General features: G+C 37.1%; 1 protein-coding gene across 1 annotated transcript in view; it reads left to right on the top strand.

Annotated features, from left to right (window-relative positions):
- Positions 1–1,346: 1,346 nt before the first annotated feature.
- The window catches only part of LOC126094609 (AF4/FMR2 family member 1), a 173,343-nt gene continuing 157,290 nt past the window's right edge, over positions 1,347–17,399 (top strand). The window contains exons 1-2 of the mRNA XM_049909085.1: positions 1,347–1,388; positions 4,570–4,665. Of these exons, the coding sequence (XP_049765042.1) occupies positions 1,380–1,388; positions 4,570–4,665 (105 nt within the window). The 5' untranslated portion in view covers positions 1,347–1,379. The remainder of the gene's footprint in view (positions 1,389–4,569; positions 4,666–17,399) is intronic.

The following is a 17,399-nucleotide window of genomic DNA, read 5'->3' as shown; positions in this document are numbered from 1 at the left end:
AAATACAGCCAAGTGCAAACACATGCTTCGATTCGCTTTGTACCCACAAAAGGAATAATAAATACTGAAATTATTTCATGAACCAAAACAGTTTACAGCAAATGTATTACGAACATATATAAAAAATAGTGTATGGAGTTTAGTGGAGGCAGAACTAGAACAAATGTTCATGATGAACAGAGAAGTAGTAGACTTTTCATATCGTCTGTTCAGCTGGTGAAAAAGATTGAGGAAACTGTGATCACCGGTGGATGAAATTTCTGTGATTTTTCCATTACTCTTCAGAACTTTCTTACTCAAGAATTCATAGAAATGCTGGGATACCAGAAACTGTGCCCAAAAATGGATCAATAGCTTTCACAAGTTTCTTGAGTGTCTTGAATTGGAAGGTGAGGATTTTCTGAGTCTGTTGTGACTGGAGATGAAATGTTGGTGGTTCATTACACTCTCAAGACAAAAAACAATTGTCACAGTGGCATAAACCCAATTTCCACCTGTCAAAAAAATTCAAAACCACAATTTCAGGCAAAAAAATCATAACCTCAGTGTTTTGTACCAAAAAGGCATTTTGGTTGAATTTTTGCCTCGAGGGAGACCACCAATGCACATCTGTATTGTAAGTCCCCCAAAAAAACTGAGGAGGAGCATTCATAACTAAAGGAGAGAGAGAGGCTGACAAGAGGAGTGTGCTTGTTAGATGACAATGTCTGTCCTCACACAGCCTTCACCACCAAGGCACTCTTGGACTCACTTGTTGGAATGCTCTGAACCACCCAGTTTCCCCCCCGACTTCATACCTTCAGATTATCTTTTTCACCTCCCTGAAGGGAGACGTGAGTTAAACTGCATTTTCCACTAATGAGCAGCTGCAGAAAGAGGTTCAAAAGTGGGGGAAGGAGCTGGTGAGAGTGCCCTTTGAGAAGGGCAAAAAGAAGATTGTGTCACGGCTCATTACTTGCATGGAATGGAATGGAATGGAATGGAATGGTATGGTATGGTGATTATGTGGAAAAGGGGCCAACAAGTGTATCAACAATAACCTGTATCTTTTTCAGATACACATTCTCCAAAAAATGTAAAAATATAGTGCACTTACTGTACTTTCTGAACACGCCTTGTATGTTAAGTATTACCAGTCGTCATCAATGTACATGACAAGTGTCTTATGTATGGTGAAGTGGTTGATCATAAGAAGCTTTTCGTAACTGTTCCTGTATGGACATTGGTTAATTAAAAATGTATTATGTTTTCTTGCACTGTCTAATGTAATGTGACTAACCTCTTTTTCCGTTTTTGACGTAATAGTTTCGGAACTCAAAAGTGTTTTGTGTTCCTTGTTTCAGATGTCAATTTCTCGGGACCAGACTTCAGTGGAGAAGATGCTGAAGGTGAGTTTGGACAGTCTCAAGAACTTGTTCTCCTTTTACACTGTGTTAAATATTTTGGCACAAATTTATTTCCAGTTTAACTGTTCATTTTGTGTTTGAAGTCTGCTGTTTCTGAAGCATTAACATCATTGCATTCTTATTAGCCTAGCAGGTGTCTAGTATATTTCTTTTTGGGGTGAGGGGGAGGTTATGAGAAGGAAGAAAAACTTTCGTTAGGAAACATTGGCAGCCGTAAAAAGTGTGCATATGAACACCCCCACTCTGCAGCAGTATCATGCCCCTCACTATATGGTCTAAACATACAGTTTTAATGAATCTGTGTTTGCAGTATGCAGGTTGAAGTGCAGCAGCCATTTTTTTCCAGTTTTGAAAATGTATTTACATTTTATAAAAGTATAGTTTAGTTACTGTGCAGCAAGTCAGTCATTTACATTAATGGAATACTGCAATTAGTCTGATAGAAACACCATGAGTCACCTTAATGTTTTTGGAAGGTAAACTGATTGTAGCACTGCTTCTGATATCAATGATGTATAGACCTCCTTACTTTCCAGTTCAAATGATGACATTACTCAGTGGTGCAATCAGTTCACACTCTACACAAATATTTCACAAGCTTTGTCACTGCAGAAATAGTTTGTTCGCAAAGAGAACAAGAAATACCCATTGTTTTGAATTGGTAGGCTTCAGCCTGGTCATATTTTGTTCCGTACCCTGCAAGCCTTGGAGATCTGATCCAGAACTTGACGAATGTAGCCATTACGAAACGATCATTATGCCGGTTGCACATAACTTCATCTGTTGATGTGTGACAAAGTGGTTCCTGCACCATCACTGGCAGCGCAGATACACTTTCCACTTGTCAGAGTATAGTGAGTGGTAGTACTTTATGAAATGGAGCAACAAAAATTAATAATAATGTCAGTTAATGTTGTGAGCAAAAGAGCTACAAATAGTGTGTTGCTCCACCCTCTCTCTCAGCCTGTGAGACAAACAGAGAAAATCTCTAGCACAGTGAGAAAAATTAAGAAGTTCTTTCAGAGATAATCCTGGGAAACCACCATAACTCCTGGCAGAAAGAGGTAAATTTCAGTTCAAATTATTCATTTTGACAGTGTTTCGAAACTGCCTTCCCCATTGTCTGATTACATTAAAGTGGTAATTTTGTTTGTGTGTGTGAAATCACTGTTGTTGATTACAAGAATTCCTGATACTGTTTCCCTGACAAAAAAAATTTTTGAAACCACATTTGCAGTTGTGTGAGGGTCCCATCTATTATCATACCTTGCAGCCATTTACCCAGGTGGCCTATTATTTACAAGTCATAAACAACAATGAATTTCGCCGGCCGCGGTGGTCTAGCGGTTCTGGCGCTGCAGTCCGGAATCGCGGGACTGCTACGGTCGCAGGTTCGAATCCTGCCTCGGGCATGGGTGTGTGTGATGTCCTTAGGTTAGTTAGGTTTAAGTAGTTCTAAGTTCTAGGGGACTTATGACCTAAGATGTTGAGTCCCATAGTGCTCAGAGCCATTTGAGCCAACAATGAATTTCCTGTGGTTCACGATATGACTAGAGCCACAATAAAAATGGAGAGTACTGCTACAGTGTAAGTTTAACTCTCTCTTTGTAACTTCTTATTGACTTGGAGAACTGATTCATGATTAGTACCAGCAAGCACTGTTACTCAACATGAAAGTAACAATTTTGATTTCATGTATCCTGTAAGCTTCTGTTATGGCCCTGTCTCAGTTTTTACTTTCGTAGATACGAAATACACAGCAGTTGACAGTTGCTACAGCAACCAATAGATGGGACTGTCATGCTGTTTGGAGCATAAACTGACTTGTAAGCACGTGTTTGGTGCCAGCACTGTTTGATGATGTAAGTGCAGCCTAGGTGGTGGGAGTTAGTGAACAGAGCTTGCTTCCTTCACTACCCACAACCCCTCCCCCCTCTCCCCTTATCACCTCCCCCCTCCCCCTCAGAATTTGTTTATTGTGAACAGACTAACTCAACACACACAAATCATGCATAAATATGTATGTACTATAGGCATAACATTTAAGTTGTGGTCATGTTGATGTTACTAGGCATTGTATATTGTAGGTACTGCTGAAAATCCTGTTAATCATATTAGTTCTTAGATTACTACTACTACTACTACTACTACTACTACTATAACCAACAGTATCACTGGTGCACATAAAAATCAGTTTATGTATATTTCCAGGAAATATTTGCTGTCTAACAGTGCACACAGATGGGGAAACAAGAAATAACTTACATGCAGATAAAAAGATTGAAATCAGTTACAAATAAGCTATAAATTTCATTTAAGTGGTGGTATGCACCATTTTACCATTAAAAGAAAGTGGCAGTAGTCATCACAAACTGTTTCTGGTGATTTGGGCATAGCTGTGAGGGACAATCAAAATGTTTCCATTAGAGGACATCGCAACAGCATATGTGAAACTCAGTGCGACTCCCAGGTGGCTATATGAGCACCACCGACATTTAGGCAGGGGGTTAGTGTGGCCTTCAAACAGAAACTTTTTGATCGTACATTACATTTTAATTTTTTTTTATTATGCCAAATGTCTAGCAATGATGCTGTTAGTATGTATATGCCTCTTAACATAAAGCTTCAATAAAGTTAACCTTAACGTTTTATGTGTTAAGGTGAAGGAAAAAGATTTTCGACAGTTGATAACAAAGAGATTGAGTAGTTTGCTGAATGATGTATTGTTATAACTCCCGCAACTTAATAGAAGTAAAACATAGTTGGTTCAATTATTTTAATAGCGTGGAACTTATAGTAGTATTGAAGGACTCTTGAGTAGAATAGTATAGTAGTACATGTTATGATTTGCAGTATAGCCATTACATGCTTTGACAGGTCAGAAATTATGAATTCTTTTACTAACTCTCATGTGTTTTCGGGGAAGGTAAATTTTTATATGAACCACTAGTTGACAGATTTGTCTGGACCATTCAAACATTAATCGTGGAACTATGTTCTCTGGATGAATTATAAACTGATGGTGCTGTGTTGATGTGAAACACCATGCATTTTACATTTTAGTGTGTTCTAGATTTGTTGGGCCATTATTTTTTTACATTTTCATTTCATATTTGTTTCAGTTTCTGTGTTTCATCTAACTACTATGTATTTGCATTTGTAGGAGATGATTGGAGGAAGTGTGACTCCTGTGACAGCAATAGCTACTCCAAGGAAGGAGCCAGAGACCAAATTCACCTTCAATCCTCACCTGAATGCGGTAAGAATGTTCCTTTGATTCACTAACCCTACTTTGATACAAGATAACTAAATAGAATAGTATGTGCCAGATAAATGCCTCTTTCCAAAGAAAACAAGCATAAGCTGAATCAGATTTTTGTGATTCAGTACGGTAATGGGGTAGATCCTACATTCATACAGATAATTTAGTGAGAATTCATGTAATGTCGTGTTATAAACATTAGTGGCAGTATTACTAGTAGTAGAGCAGACACTAGTCAGTAAACTATTGACACATACAACCCAGATGTAAAAAAATTAGTAAATACCTTGTGAAATCCAGGTTGATCAGGTAATACAGCCATTTGGTGTAAGTTTCGAATTGTTGACTCCAGCAATTGTGTACAAATTCTTCACCGTTTAGGACTAGATGCTGCTGAATGATAATGCTCAGACTCATTGGACATAATAAAAAGTCATTTCATAGCTGAATGAAAGGTTCAAGATTAGCCTTATTTGAGATGATGCTGTAGGCTGCCTCTGAGGCCAGCAGCCTATTTTGAATAAGCAAGCATCCCAGACTCGTGTGTATTTTTAAAATATTTTTGGATCCTTTTCCTGTTTTCCGTTCTTGATTTAGCCACTGATTGGTAGGGGCTGGTATGGAACTATTCCAACCTTGTGAAGTAGCAATCATATTAATACAATGTATTTATGCAAGTAAGACATGATCACTTTTTTTTAGGCTCCTTGAGAAAAATTTATTTTTTAGCACATTCAGCCTAATCAAAATTCCTCTATTTTATTGATGTAAGATATCTATCTACACAGTTAGTATTGGTTGTTTACATTTTTATCTCCACAGCCTTTTCCATTGTCACAAATATTTGCCCGTTTCTTCTGAGTACGTTGCTATTGTGGTTCTGGTGGGACCTGAGAACGCAACTGTTTTTTAAACTATAACAGATTTTGCCTCTACTGGCGTGAGACTTCCAAACATATTATCTTTCTGCTCCTCTCTCGTAGGCTATGTAGAGCCAGCAGCTGATACACTCCCTTTCATTTGCACCATGGTGAGCGTCAACAATTTAGCTGCATGAAACACATAAGTACACCACTGGTCCCAATCGAGACTCTTTGCATATTCTGCATAAATGAATGCTATTGTTGGTTATTTGTCCAATTTGTTATTTAGATTCAGAGTGCAAATGGATTCAGGTAAACTGCAATTTAAATGTGGTATGTGTTCTTAAAAAGCCAAAGTACACAGTACACTCTCACATGGTTGGCAACACAATGTAACTTCTGCCTGCTCACTATTCCACTCTCTGCACACATCCAGCAGTTTCACACAGCCTAGCTGCTGTCATTGAGCACCCCCCCCCCCCCCCCCCCCCAATTGTGTTGTAGGACTCTGCTTGAGCAACAATATAACGTGGACAGCAATATTTTCCAGGGTGCAGGTCATATGTAATACGACAACCTAATACAGAAATAAAAGATAAGTTGTGCTTCACTCCAGTTCTCTAATTTTCGCTCATCCCGCAATGTAGTAACATTTGTTGTACTATCTCAACATGTCTTTCCACAGAAATTTTTTCTTATAACTACAATTGCATTCATTTTAATGTGGTTCATTTTTTAAATTCTGGATTAATTTTCGTTCTCCTTTCACCCGAATGTCGTCACCTTGTTCTAAAGCTGATTAAAAGCCGATAACATTTTTCCCCATGTTCTAATATCTGAATAACGACCGAATTTATCATTTGCAACCCATTTGGTAAATCTTCACAGTTTCTCAAAAACAAATAAAATATTGCTTGGGTTCAGAATCAAGGAGATTTTTGCCTTTGGATGTTATCTGTACTTTAAAAAGCTGTGTATACAGTACCTGTACATATATGAGAAATTTTATTACTACACCATGTGATCAAACATATCCAGACACCTGGATGAAAAATGACATACAAGTTCGTGGCACTCTCCATCGGTAATATGGTGTTGGCCCATCCTTATCCTTGATGACAGCTTCCACTCTCACAGGCATACATTCAATCAGGTGCTGGAAGGTTTCTTGGGGAATGGTAGCCTATTCTTCACAGAGTGCTGCACTGGGGAGATGTATCGATGTCTATCGGTGAGGCCTGCCATGAACTTGGCGTTCCAAAACATCCCAAAGGTGTTATATAGGATTCAGGTCAGGACACTGTGTAAAACCAGTCCTTTGCAGAGATGCTGGGGGGGGGGGGGGGGATTTAACTCCTTTGCTCAGCTAATAAGTCATTGGAAGAAATTAAACTGCATTCACTATTTGAATGCTGTTCATTCTAGTGTCCACAGTGCCGTGTGTTGGTTCAGCAATCTATTGAGACCAGATTACTGATAACTTCACTTTCATGTGCATATTTTGTAGGTATGATTACTAAGTGTCATGCTCCTCTGTAGTACCATCTTCGCATTCCTGGTTATGAATTTCCTCCACTGCTGGTTTAAGATTGTGCAGAACATGATATGTGTTCTGTAATTCGGTTGTGCATCCTTGCAGTCCAGTATTGGATAGGTCTCATTGCCAGAAATGGTCCATCAGGACTGGATTGTTGTACATACCCTTAAAAATAGTGAAACCATTTTCTGCTGCTCCTCTTTCTGCAGATGTGACAAACTTTTGCGTGTTGTGAAAGTTTGTCGCCAGCTTCATCATCTGTGGATCCCATAGATTAACCTCTTTTTCTCAACTCTCATTTGTTTAATAGCTGCAAGCTTACAGTTAATTCAGCTTCTGCAAGTTACTGATGCTGGCCGGAATTACGGTACACTTATTTTGCTGTTGAGTGCATGATGTATTACCACATGCTGTCCATGGGGAACAAAAACACATTGATCTCCACATTCTGCCTCATTGAGTCAACTATCCTGTGGTGGGAAGTCAGGAGCTTAAGCCAAAACAAAGGCAGTAATATTGCTCCACATTTCTCTTGACTTCATGTAGCAACACATGGTTACGACTCTCATTACGAATGATTTGCTTCAGTGGATAAGTGAAAAATAAATTAGAGTTTTCTGAACCAGCAAGTCTTCAAGAAAAGAGTTCAGTCACATCATTACAGGGGAGGAAACGGAGAAACAGCTGGCTAAAGTCTTTACTTCGTGTGTACAGAATGGCAGCATCCCCACCTGCTGGAACAAAACAAACATTACCTTACTACATAAGGAGGGAAGTATTCACGTTCTGCAGAACTGCTGCCCCATTAGCTTCCTTTCTGATATATATAATGTGTTCACTAAAGTCCTGATAAATCACATTAAAATGGTAGTGGAGACTGCACAGCCCATAGAACAAGCTGGATTCTGCAGGGGTTTCAGTACAATTGACCATATAAACACACACTGTGAGGTAATTAGTTGAGCCAATGAGTATGAAATGCCACTATGCATAGCCTTCATTGACTTTGAAAAAGCCTTCGATTCTGTCAGCCACACTGCAGTCATACAAGCACTGGCCAAGCAAGGAGTGGAAACAAAATATTTAAACATATTTTGCAACATTTATGACATGTCTGTAGCATCTATCAACATTGGAAAAACACGTGCAAATTTCCTATTGGAAAAGGAGTAATGCAGGGCGATCCTATATCCCCAAAGTTACTTATAGCAGTTCTCGAGATGGCTATGTCCAAAATTATTCGGAACAACAGAGGGATAAGGATAAATTGTAAAAGGCTCACCAACCTGGGATTTGCCGATGATATAGTGGTCCTAGCTAACGGTAAGATGGAAATGCAGTCCTCTATTAAAGACTTAACAGGTCACTGTCAGGAAGTTGGACTTAAAATAAAACACTCTAAAACTAAGACTATGCATAATAAGTGGGTAGCTGCAGGACAAGTAACACTGAACGGCAACATCCTAAACAATGTTACAGTATACGTTTATCTGGGGCATTTAATTTACACAACAGGGGATTTGAAACCTGAAATGTTTCATTGAATTAAACTGGGTTGGAGGGCTTATGGAAGGAATTCAACAGTTTTCAAATGTAACATGCCAGTCTACTTAAAGAAGACAGTTTTTGATCAGTGTGTCCTACCGGTTTTAACGTACGGGTGTGAAACTTGGACTTTAAATGAACTTTCCAAAAGGAAATGTAGAACTGCTCAGAGACTGTGGAAAGGTCAATCTTTGGTCTCACTAAGAAAAATCGACAGAAAAGTGAAGATGTATGAGCAATAACAGGAGTGAAAGATATTATAGAACAGGTTAAGACTCTAAAATGGCAGTGGGCAGGACAAAGGATGGAAGAGGGACAAAATCAGTTCTAGAGTGGAGTCCCAGAGAAAAACAAAGACCACCAGGAAGACCACCTGATTCCTGGGCTAAGGAACTCAGGAAAGTTGCGGGCTTCAACTCGCAGAAGACAGCAGTGGACACACACACATGGCAACACCTCTTAAAAATGTATTAAATAACTTAAAAAGGCTCATCTTTTGTAGATTGAATTAGCTGAAAAATAAATAAATAAACATGCTATATGATAAAAAATAGTGAAGGCTTACAAATGTTTCAGTGACTGCATTCTTACAAAAGAATCTGCAGTAGAAACTGCAGAAGAATTTGGTTATGACAATGCTGCTGAATGCTTTTGGGAAACTGCTTTGTCAGTGACATTGTAAAAGTTGACTTTTTGATATGGGGCATAAAATAAAAAAGAAAGTAAAAAATTTAATGGCAAATTGTTTTTATTCTTTGTGTGTTAGGGAGAGTACTGTTCCAACAGATCTTAATCAACAACTGATTTAGATTTGCATGATAATGGACGACTTTTCTGTACACATAAAGTTACTGGCATTACTTCAGTTTCTGAGAGAAACAAGTTTGGATATTATTAAATAAATTACAAAGTGTGTTGAGAAAACTGACAGTTTGAAAACAATGTTCTGCAGTTTGTACTGATGTTGCACTAGCTGTGGTCACTAGTAAAAATGGCTTTGTTAGTCAGGAAAGATAACTGTAACAAGTTGCTTAACTTTTCATTGAATTACTCATCAGGAAATACTCTGTCAGGGAAAATTTTCAGAATGCTGTCCATGATGAAAGATGTAACGTAAATTACAAATATAATACACAAAGGAAATAAATCACAATTTGAACAATTTTTGAAGAAGTTGATGTGGAATATGGAGACACACATTTCTACTTTCCGAAATTTGTTGTATGAGTTCAGGAAAAGTTAACTTTTTCCATACTTACAAAATAACTCCTTAAGTTTGGAATAATGAGGTAAAATTGGGGACCACAGAATTTGAATATTAGCTGAAGGATAAATTTTGTATTAGTATTAGTATTTAAAACTGATTTTAAAAGTATTCGAGGAATTTGTAATTCAGCTTTGTAAGAAAAGGAACGCCTATTCCTGATATGTTTGCAGATATTAATACATTTCTGTATAAAAGTTAAGTAACCAAAATTTTCAAGATTTACTTCCATTACTGATGAAGTCGGCAACAAGTTTCCATAGTTGTTTTGAAGATTTTCAGTATCTAGAGCCCAATACAATGTTCTTTCATTACCAAATGAAAATAAGACTTGGAAGTGTTAGAGTTGACCTTCCAAAAGAAATTTGCCATTTACAATTTAAGCCACTCCCGGTTCACAGAACTGAAATATGCTGCAATATTTGAAGTTTTGCCACAAAATTGATACCCAAAACTCGCAGACTTCACTCTGAAAATAAAATCTGTTTTCACATCAACGTGCTTTTGTGAAAGTACATTTTCGTCACAGAAATCCATCGAATCTGCTCGGTGTAATGCAGTCATTTGAGCATTATTTCATTGCAGACTAACTCGAATCAATATTGCCAAAATTGTCAAGGTCAAGTTAAATAAATTCAACATAAATATCTCATTAATGTAATTAAAATTGTTTGAGGCAAATATGTAACTAAAAATTTTCAAAACAAAAAAAACCTCTAGTTAGGAATAAGAGGAAAGACAGATCGTTACTTAACATAAAGCCTTCATCAGTGAGAGGGAGACACACACACAAGGCATTCACACACATAAGTAAGCACGTGTCATGCACACACAACTGCCAAGTCCAGCACCTTGGGGCCCATGTCGTCTTTACAGTAAGCAGCAGTCTGTCTTTTCCTACATTGTTAACTATTTAGTTTTAGTAGTTCATGTCTTATGATGTTAGATAAGAGCTCCAATGACAGACAGTTTTGCATTGACTGGCATGGCTCTAATGGCACAGTGTGAGTAGTTGGACAGGGAAGCACCTGACAAAAGGGAATGGCTCATGAGCACACACTTTTCCATGCATTTTGTAAGTGGTCTTACAACTAATATGGAATACTACACTTACAAGGAAGTATGGCATAAATGATGATGAAAAGAAGCCCTGTAACAGATTAGATAGCTTATGTTTGTGTGTAAAAAGTAGAACAGTAAAGATATGTTCAAGGTGGCTGGTTTCAAATTGTGGGCCAGTGTAGCAGTGGATATTCTCTGTGGCAGTATTTGGGGATCAGCCCACTATTTCCCTAAATGAGCACAGTAAACCAATTAAAAACTGCATTCAGGCTGGCCTACATATTGGATGCCACTTTGGCAACTTCTGTGTCCCTTTGCTACCAGTTACCCTGGTGGGGAAAGGGGAGCTGCAGATTAACGTGGAATCCGAACCGCATGTTGTTTCTGATGACTCCCCACATTATTGAGAGGTGAAGGCTAGGTAAAGTTGGATTGAAAATTTCTGTGGCCTGATGGGAATTTTATTCAGGAACCCTTTGGTTTCCAGGCACATGCTTTACTGACAGGCCGTCAGGACCAACTGTGATGAGGTCATAAGTAATTGATGACATATTTGTTGTTTGTTATATTAATTTATCCACTTTACTGTTTGTTGAGCTCTGTGGCTGTAGATTATATTATTTTAATAAATACAGCAGTCAACCAGTTGTATACATGACCAAGTGGCTGATGGTTGTATTTTTTAAGATAAAGTTTATTATATTGTTGTACATAAAAATTGATAAAATTTAATATTCAAGGGGAAGATACGATTAATAGTTGACATGTTCAGAGTGTGCAGACCTCAACAGGGGTGTAAATTGCTATTTTTGTACCCTAAGTAAATCTTTTCAGCAATTTTTACTGTGGTTTGTCAAATGATGAAATTCCAACTTTGGCGCAGAAAGTATGTAATATTTTTCTTTGAGGTCTACTGAATTTAGATCACACTGATCTATTTCTTTTCTTTGTACTTGTGTATTGGTTTACAACATTATTAAAAGTTATATTTATACTTTTCATCTTTTCACAAATTAGAAGTTCCCTTTCTAAAACAAAGGTTACCTAAACTCTCACATCAACCACCCATAGTGACCTCATTAACAAATGCTTCTAAATTATTGTATGACATTGGAGGTAGCTCCTTCATAGTGGTAGAAGAAAATGTACATGTTTAAATTCCACACACCTTCACAGTATATCATATATTGAAGCTATGTGACACTGTTGATGTTACCTGTAATGTTGGTGGTGGTCTATACAAAATACCACCTATTACACTGATATTTCAGTTGTAATTTCACTTTTTATAAGAAGAGCATTTGGTTTGTGAATTCCAGCGGATCTCAAAGAAAATGCTCGTACATGACAAAAGGTTAACAAGTTGTGCTTGATGGGCAGTTAAGTTATAACAAACAGCAAGAGAATGTTACAGTGAAGTTTCTACGCCCTTCTACTTGTCACCAGCTGATTGCTCTGTAATGTCCTCAAGATTCTACTTTATTTCTCTGCAAATACCCAATAACATAAGATTGAGTTTCTATAGAAACAATACATTGTCTGGGGAAACTCGGCAACAAATTTCATTTGAGATATAACAGCTAATAATCAAGCAGTAACATGTTCCTACCACAACAATTTGTTTTGTGACTACAGGTGGTTTGTAAATGACAATATGCAACTGACAGCAAATAGTTGCTAGTAGTAGTAATTAATAAAACTAAAGATCTACTTCAATTGCCATTAATTTCTTATTTATTACACGACTGGTTTCAAAGCGTAAAGCTTAATCTTTGGGTACTACCAACTGCAAAGAAGAGGAGCTGCTAGCACACAAGAACCAAAGGTGTGACATACCAGAGTGAAAAATAAAGCTGTGGAAATGATGTACTCGCGTAATTATGGAAACATAAATCTGTGCAGGTCGGGCCATTCAGTCGTGGGGTTTCGCACTCTTGTGCAACAAATGTGTGGAACTGGAACAGAGATGAATTCAGTAATAAATAAATAACTGCACTTGTGCATAAGACCAACAACCAGTGCACAAAAGAGAAGTGACTAATGCGGTATGGCCAGGAAGTCAGCTGACCAAGGCAGCAGAAGTGACTGACGTAGGAACCAATGCGATGGGGAACCAAAATACATAGCTGTAACGGTGTGGGGAGATGGATCTGTCTGCTTATGTACGTGTAGTTCCCAAGATTGATACAAAATAGAACTACAAAGATGAGAGTATAGTAACATATAAACATGAGTGTTCAGCAAAAAATGCAAAATAAGTTACCGTGACTCATTATTTGGAAGAAATCCGTATGCATTAATCCTGCTGTACCCGAATTACAATGTTCTAATCCACTACATGTGGGCTTGCTTTTTTCACTTGCTTTCTGTAGTCCTAGTTCATAGCCCCTTCTTATTTCTTGCTTATTTGTTTTATGTCGGGTGCTATTTCTGTTGTGTATATCGTTCTAATCTTGGCTAACGTTTGTACACTTGCACTTTGTTTTGACCCTTCATGACAAGTCCATACATGATTACTGATCTTAACAGTTGACATCATTCTCCTACGGCACTTTGCCTGTCATCTTATTGCTCAATTTTTAGATATATTTTATTATACTATCAGTACTGCATTTTATTTGCATTTTTATTTTTTGTCTTATATCTTCTTATTCTGATGCACTCTGTCCCATTGACTTTTAGGCATCATGTATTTTCTTAAAGAAAGAGCCAAAATGAAATTTTAAATATAAAAATCGTACTAAGGATTAGAATGATACACACAACAGAAATAGCAGTGTACACAAGCCAACAGCATGGTATATCCACAAAGCACTAGATGTAGTGAAATAGGTTAGAAATAAAAGGGCTTTATAAACTATGACTAAAGAAAGTGAGTAAAGAAACTAAGCTTATGTATAGTGGATGAGAACAGTATAAGTAGGTTATAGTAGGATTAATACAACAACTGAGTTGTATTCACTTCCAGGTATTTTTGCTGAACACTCATGTTTAAATGTTGCTATATTTATTCTGATATTTGTAGTTCTATTTTTTATTGATCTTTTGAACCATACTTACGTAAGTGGATAGACGAGTCAGCTCATTTCCCGCTCTTTTACGGCTGTCTAATTTGGTTCCTCACCACAGTTGCTTGCACTGCTGTGGTTGCTGGTCTTATGCACAAGTGCAATTATTTACGTATTGGTTTATTACGGATTTTATTTTGTTCTGATCCCTCCCTCTGTTAGCGTCTTTGTTCCAGTTACATGCATTTGTTTAACCTGTGTGTAATACCTCAGGACTGACTGGCCCAACCTACACACACTTTTGTTTCCATAATTATGTGAATACACCACTTTCACATTTTCACCGCTCATTTTAGTTTGTCAACCTCATAGTTCTTGTATGCTAGTATCTCCTCCCGTTTGCAGTTGGTGGCACCTGAAAATGAAGATTTAGGTTTCAAAACGAGTCGTGCACTAATTAAGAAATTACTGGCAACTTATTTTATTAAACATATTTCGCAGTTGCAGACGCTCTTCTGAAAAAATATTTTGTAACAATATTAAGCTGTTTTAGTTACCTGTTAAAAAGCTACTTACATGAATGAAAAGTTCCAGGGATTAGTTTTGTTACCTCGTTCTCTCTCAAGCTGTTCGATTTCTAAATGATTGCAAAGAGCATGTTACTTACTTGCACTAAGAATCAAAATAATCTTCTTTTGGATAGATAGAAAACACAGAGTTGTAAATAGGAAAGATAACACATCATCATAATATACAAAAACATCAAACTTTTATGACTTGAGTTTTTCATTTAGAGAGGCTTGAAATGTTCAAAAATTTAAGGTTTTTTTTTCTGAAATACTGGTATGAAATAACACTACGTAGGTATTGTGTGAAGTACACTTCCACATATACTTGCACAGGGTGTCCATAAAATTACTTCCCAGATTTAGTGGCATATAGTAACAGTTTCACTTAGACTATCTCAACAAATCATTCATGAGAATGAAGGGAAACTTGTGTAGATTTTCCTGCAAAAGTTAAAGCGCCTTTAATTGTACAGCACACATCTAACCCAAAATCCTGTTCTCCCCTCACTTTGGTTAACAGGTCTAGGCTAATGAAAGCAATAGCTTATTCAAATGTGTGTCTCAGCTCTGATTCATTATTTGGTAGTGGCAGACTGTAGACACAATCTTTTACAAAGACCCAAAGGAAAAGTCACATGGCATGACGCCTGGTGAACTTCAAGGTCAGTGGAAAAGAATTGTTGTACTGACCATTACGACCAATCCAGCGGTCAGAGACTCTGGCATTCAACCACTCTCATACAGAAAGATATGAATGGGGCCCAGTCCTGTTTCCAAACAAAGTTTTCAGCTTCCCCTTCTAGTTGGGGAAAGAGCCATTCTTGCGACATACCAGATAAGCCACCCTTGTTATGATAGCTTCAGCGCAAAGATGTTGATGATCTGTACACTTATGTCAGAATACAGTGGCAGAAAAAGTTCAACTTTGGGGAATCTCTTTGATATTGTAAAAGTTCGTGAGGATATTAGGATTCCTCGATATGAACATTGTGTGTATTTATGTTTCCACTTACATGTTAAGGTGCCACATCACTGAACATCACATAATCAAGAGTCATCTTCCTGCTAGAAGATTTCACTTGGATTTGGCATTAATGCATTTACCAACTGTAACTAAGATGGATGTGAGTGTGAAAGGTTTCCTAAAACCTTCTACACTGTTATCTTTGGCAACAGAAGTTAAAGACTTGCTTTCCGAACAGACTTCATAGTTGTTGTATATGCCCTGGGAAATCTAGGAAAAAACTTTTTTTTAATTTGGGGAATTTTTTATTGTTTAAGTTTTCAGTTAACTTTTTGTAATTTTGACTGGTAAGAGCTAATACTCTAACAAAGAATTTTTCTGTAGCCAGCTACTTCAGAATACTACTGCAGCAATAAAACATACATGAAAGAATAGTGCCAAAATAAAACTTCAGTTGCAAAGATGATGTGCAATTTATGACAAAACTTTGTGCACACAGAAGTGTCTGCTGACAGCAGAATGTGTCAAAGACTATGCCACACTTTGTAATAACAAACTACTTTCTATGCGGAACCCACGAGAAATAGCGTAGGCCTCATGTCAATGAACATGTCGTGGGAAAATATTGTGAATGGTGCTTTGAGAATCATTACTTCTGAAGTAAATTTCCTTTTATGCAAGATTAATTACATTACTTTTGAGAATGTGCAATGAATTTCTTAAATCATGGAGTGTTAGACTATTATTCCAAACTTAACACGGAGGACCAGCCACTTAAAAAATTTTGGGCCCAGAAGACCAGCCATTTATGCCATTATTTCAAATTTTACCGGCACATTTGTTTTTGATATATCTTACGGGTAATATACACTAAAAAAGTCTAGGCATGAAGGTTACATTTTCATATTTATTTTAGTTCTTTCACAATCACAAATTATGCAGTAACAAATGTAAAAAGTATAATTATCCTTAAAAATGCAAAATGGGTTCTTAAGCAATTTCACGTACAGTTTGCTTTCCTATGGAAAAGTTGTAGTAGTTGACAGAAAATGTTTTCAGCCAAGTAAGACATGAAATGTTCAGAGCACAGAAGTGAAATTTAATATTGTGCTTGTCAGAAACATTCAACTACTGAGCTTTTAAGATTTTGTCCAACCGCAGCTTTGGAAAAAATTTTTTTTTGATGAGCTGTATTATATGTGAAAGCTTAACTTTCCTTCTAGCTCTGTCGTACGTATATTAATTACAACTATTAACTTTTTCCATTTGTGTGTTCACACTATTTAACAGTGATGTTTCTATTGACTGAGTTCATCACATATCCTGTGCTCTAAATATTTGTTGTAATTGGCTGATGAGATCAGATGACTGAGCTGTGCTTGGCCAACAAAATCACATTGTAATCTCAGTTTCAGCCCTTCAGAAACTACTGTGCTGTGTTGGCCAGTGTGTGCTTGTTCTTTCGTAATACGTAAATGTGCAGTGTATGTGTCACTGTGCATCAAAGATCTTTCCAAAATTTGTTGTTTTTTTGCTGTCTTTAGTTTCTTAAAGTGTTGGGAAGTTCTGTGTGAGTGTTAAAAAACACCCTTCACCATGCAAAGGATTGATAAGTATTACATTTACAAGGGAAAGTATATGGTTACTTATTATTGGAAAAATGTACTTTCACCTGGTGGGATTTAGTACATTTGCAACCAGAAAAAGTGTATTTTCACCTGAGAAAAGTGTATATTTAACCAGAAAATCTGAGAATTTGTTTTTCTTGTCCACATATACACCCTATTTTAGGACTACAAAGGTAAGATGCTCTGACATAATCATCATCATCTTCATATTGCCTATGATTTTTCCTTTACACACACATCCAGTCATTTTGGAACCGTCTAGATCTCGATTAAACTTCAAACAAAATGCTT

The sequence above is a fragment of the Schistocerca cancellata genome, chromosome 8 (assembly GCF_023864275.1).
Source record: "Schistocerca cancellata isolate TAMUIC-IGC-003103 chromosome 8, iqSchCanc2.1, whole genome shotgun sequence".
Classification (NCBI taxonomy): Eukaryota; Metazoa; Arthropoda; class Insecta; order Orthoptera; family Acrididae; genus Schistocerca; species Schistocerca cancellata.
Note: the sequence above shows the minus strand (reverse complement) of the source record. Positions and strands in the feature narration are given on the sequence as shown.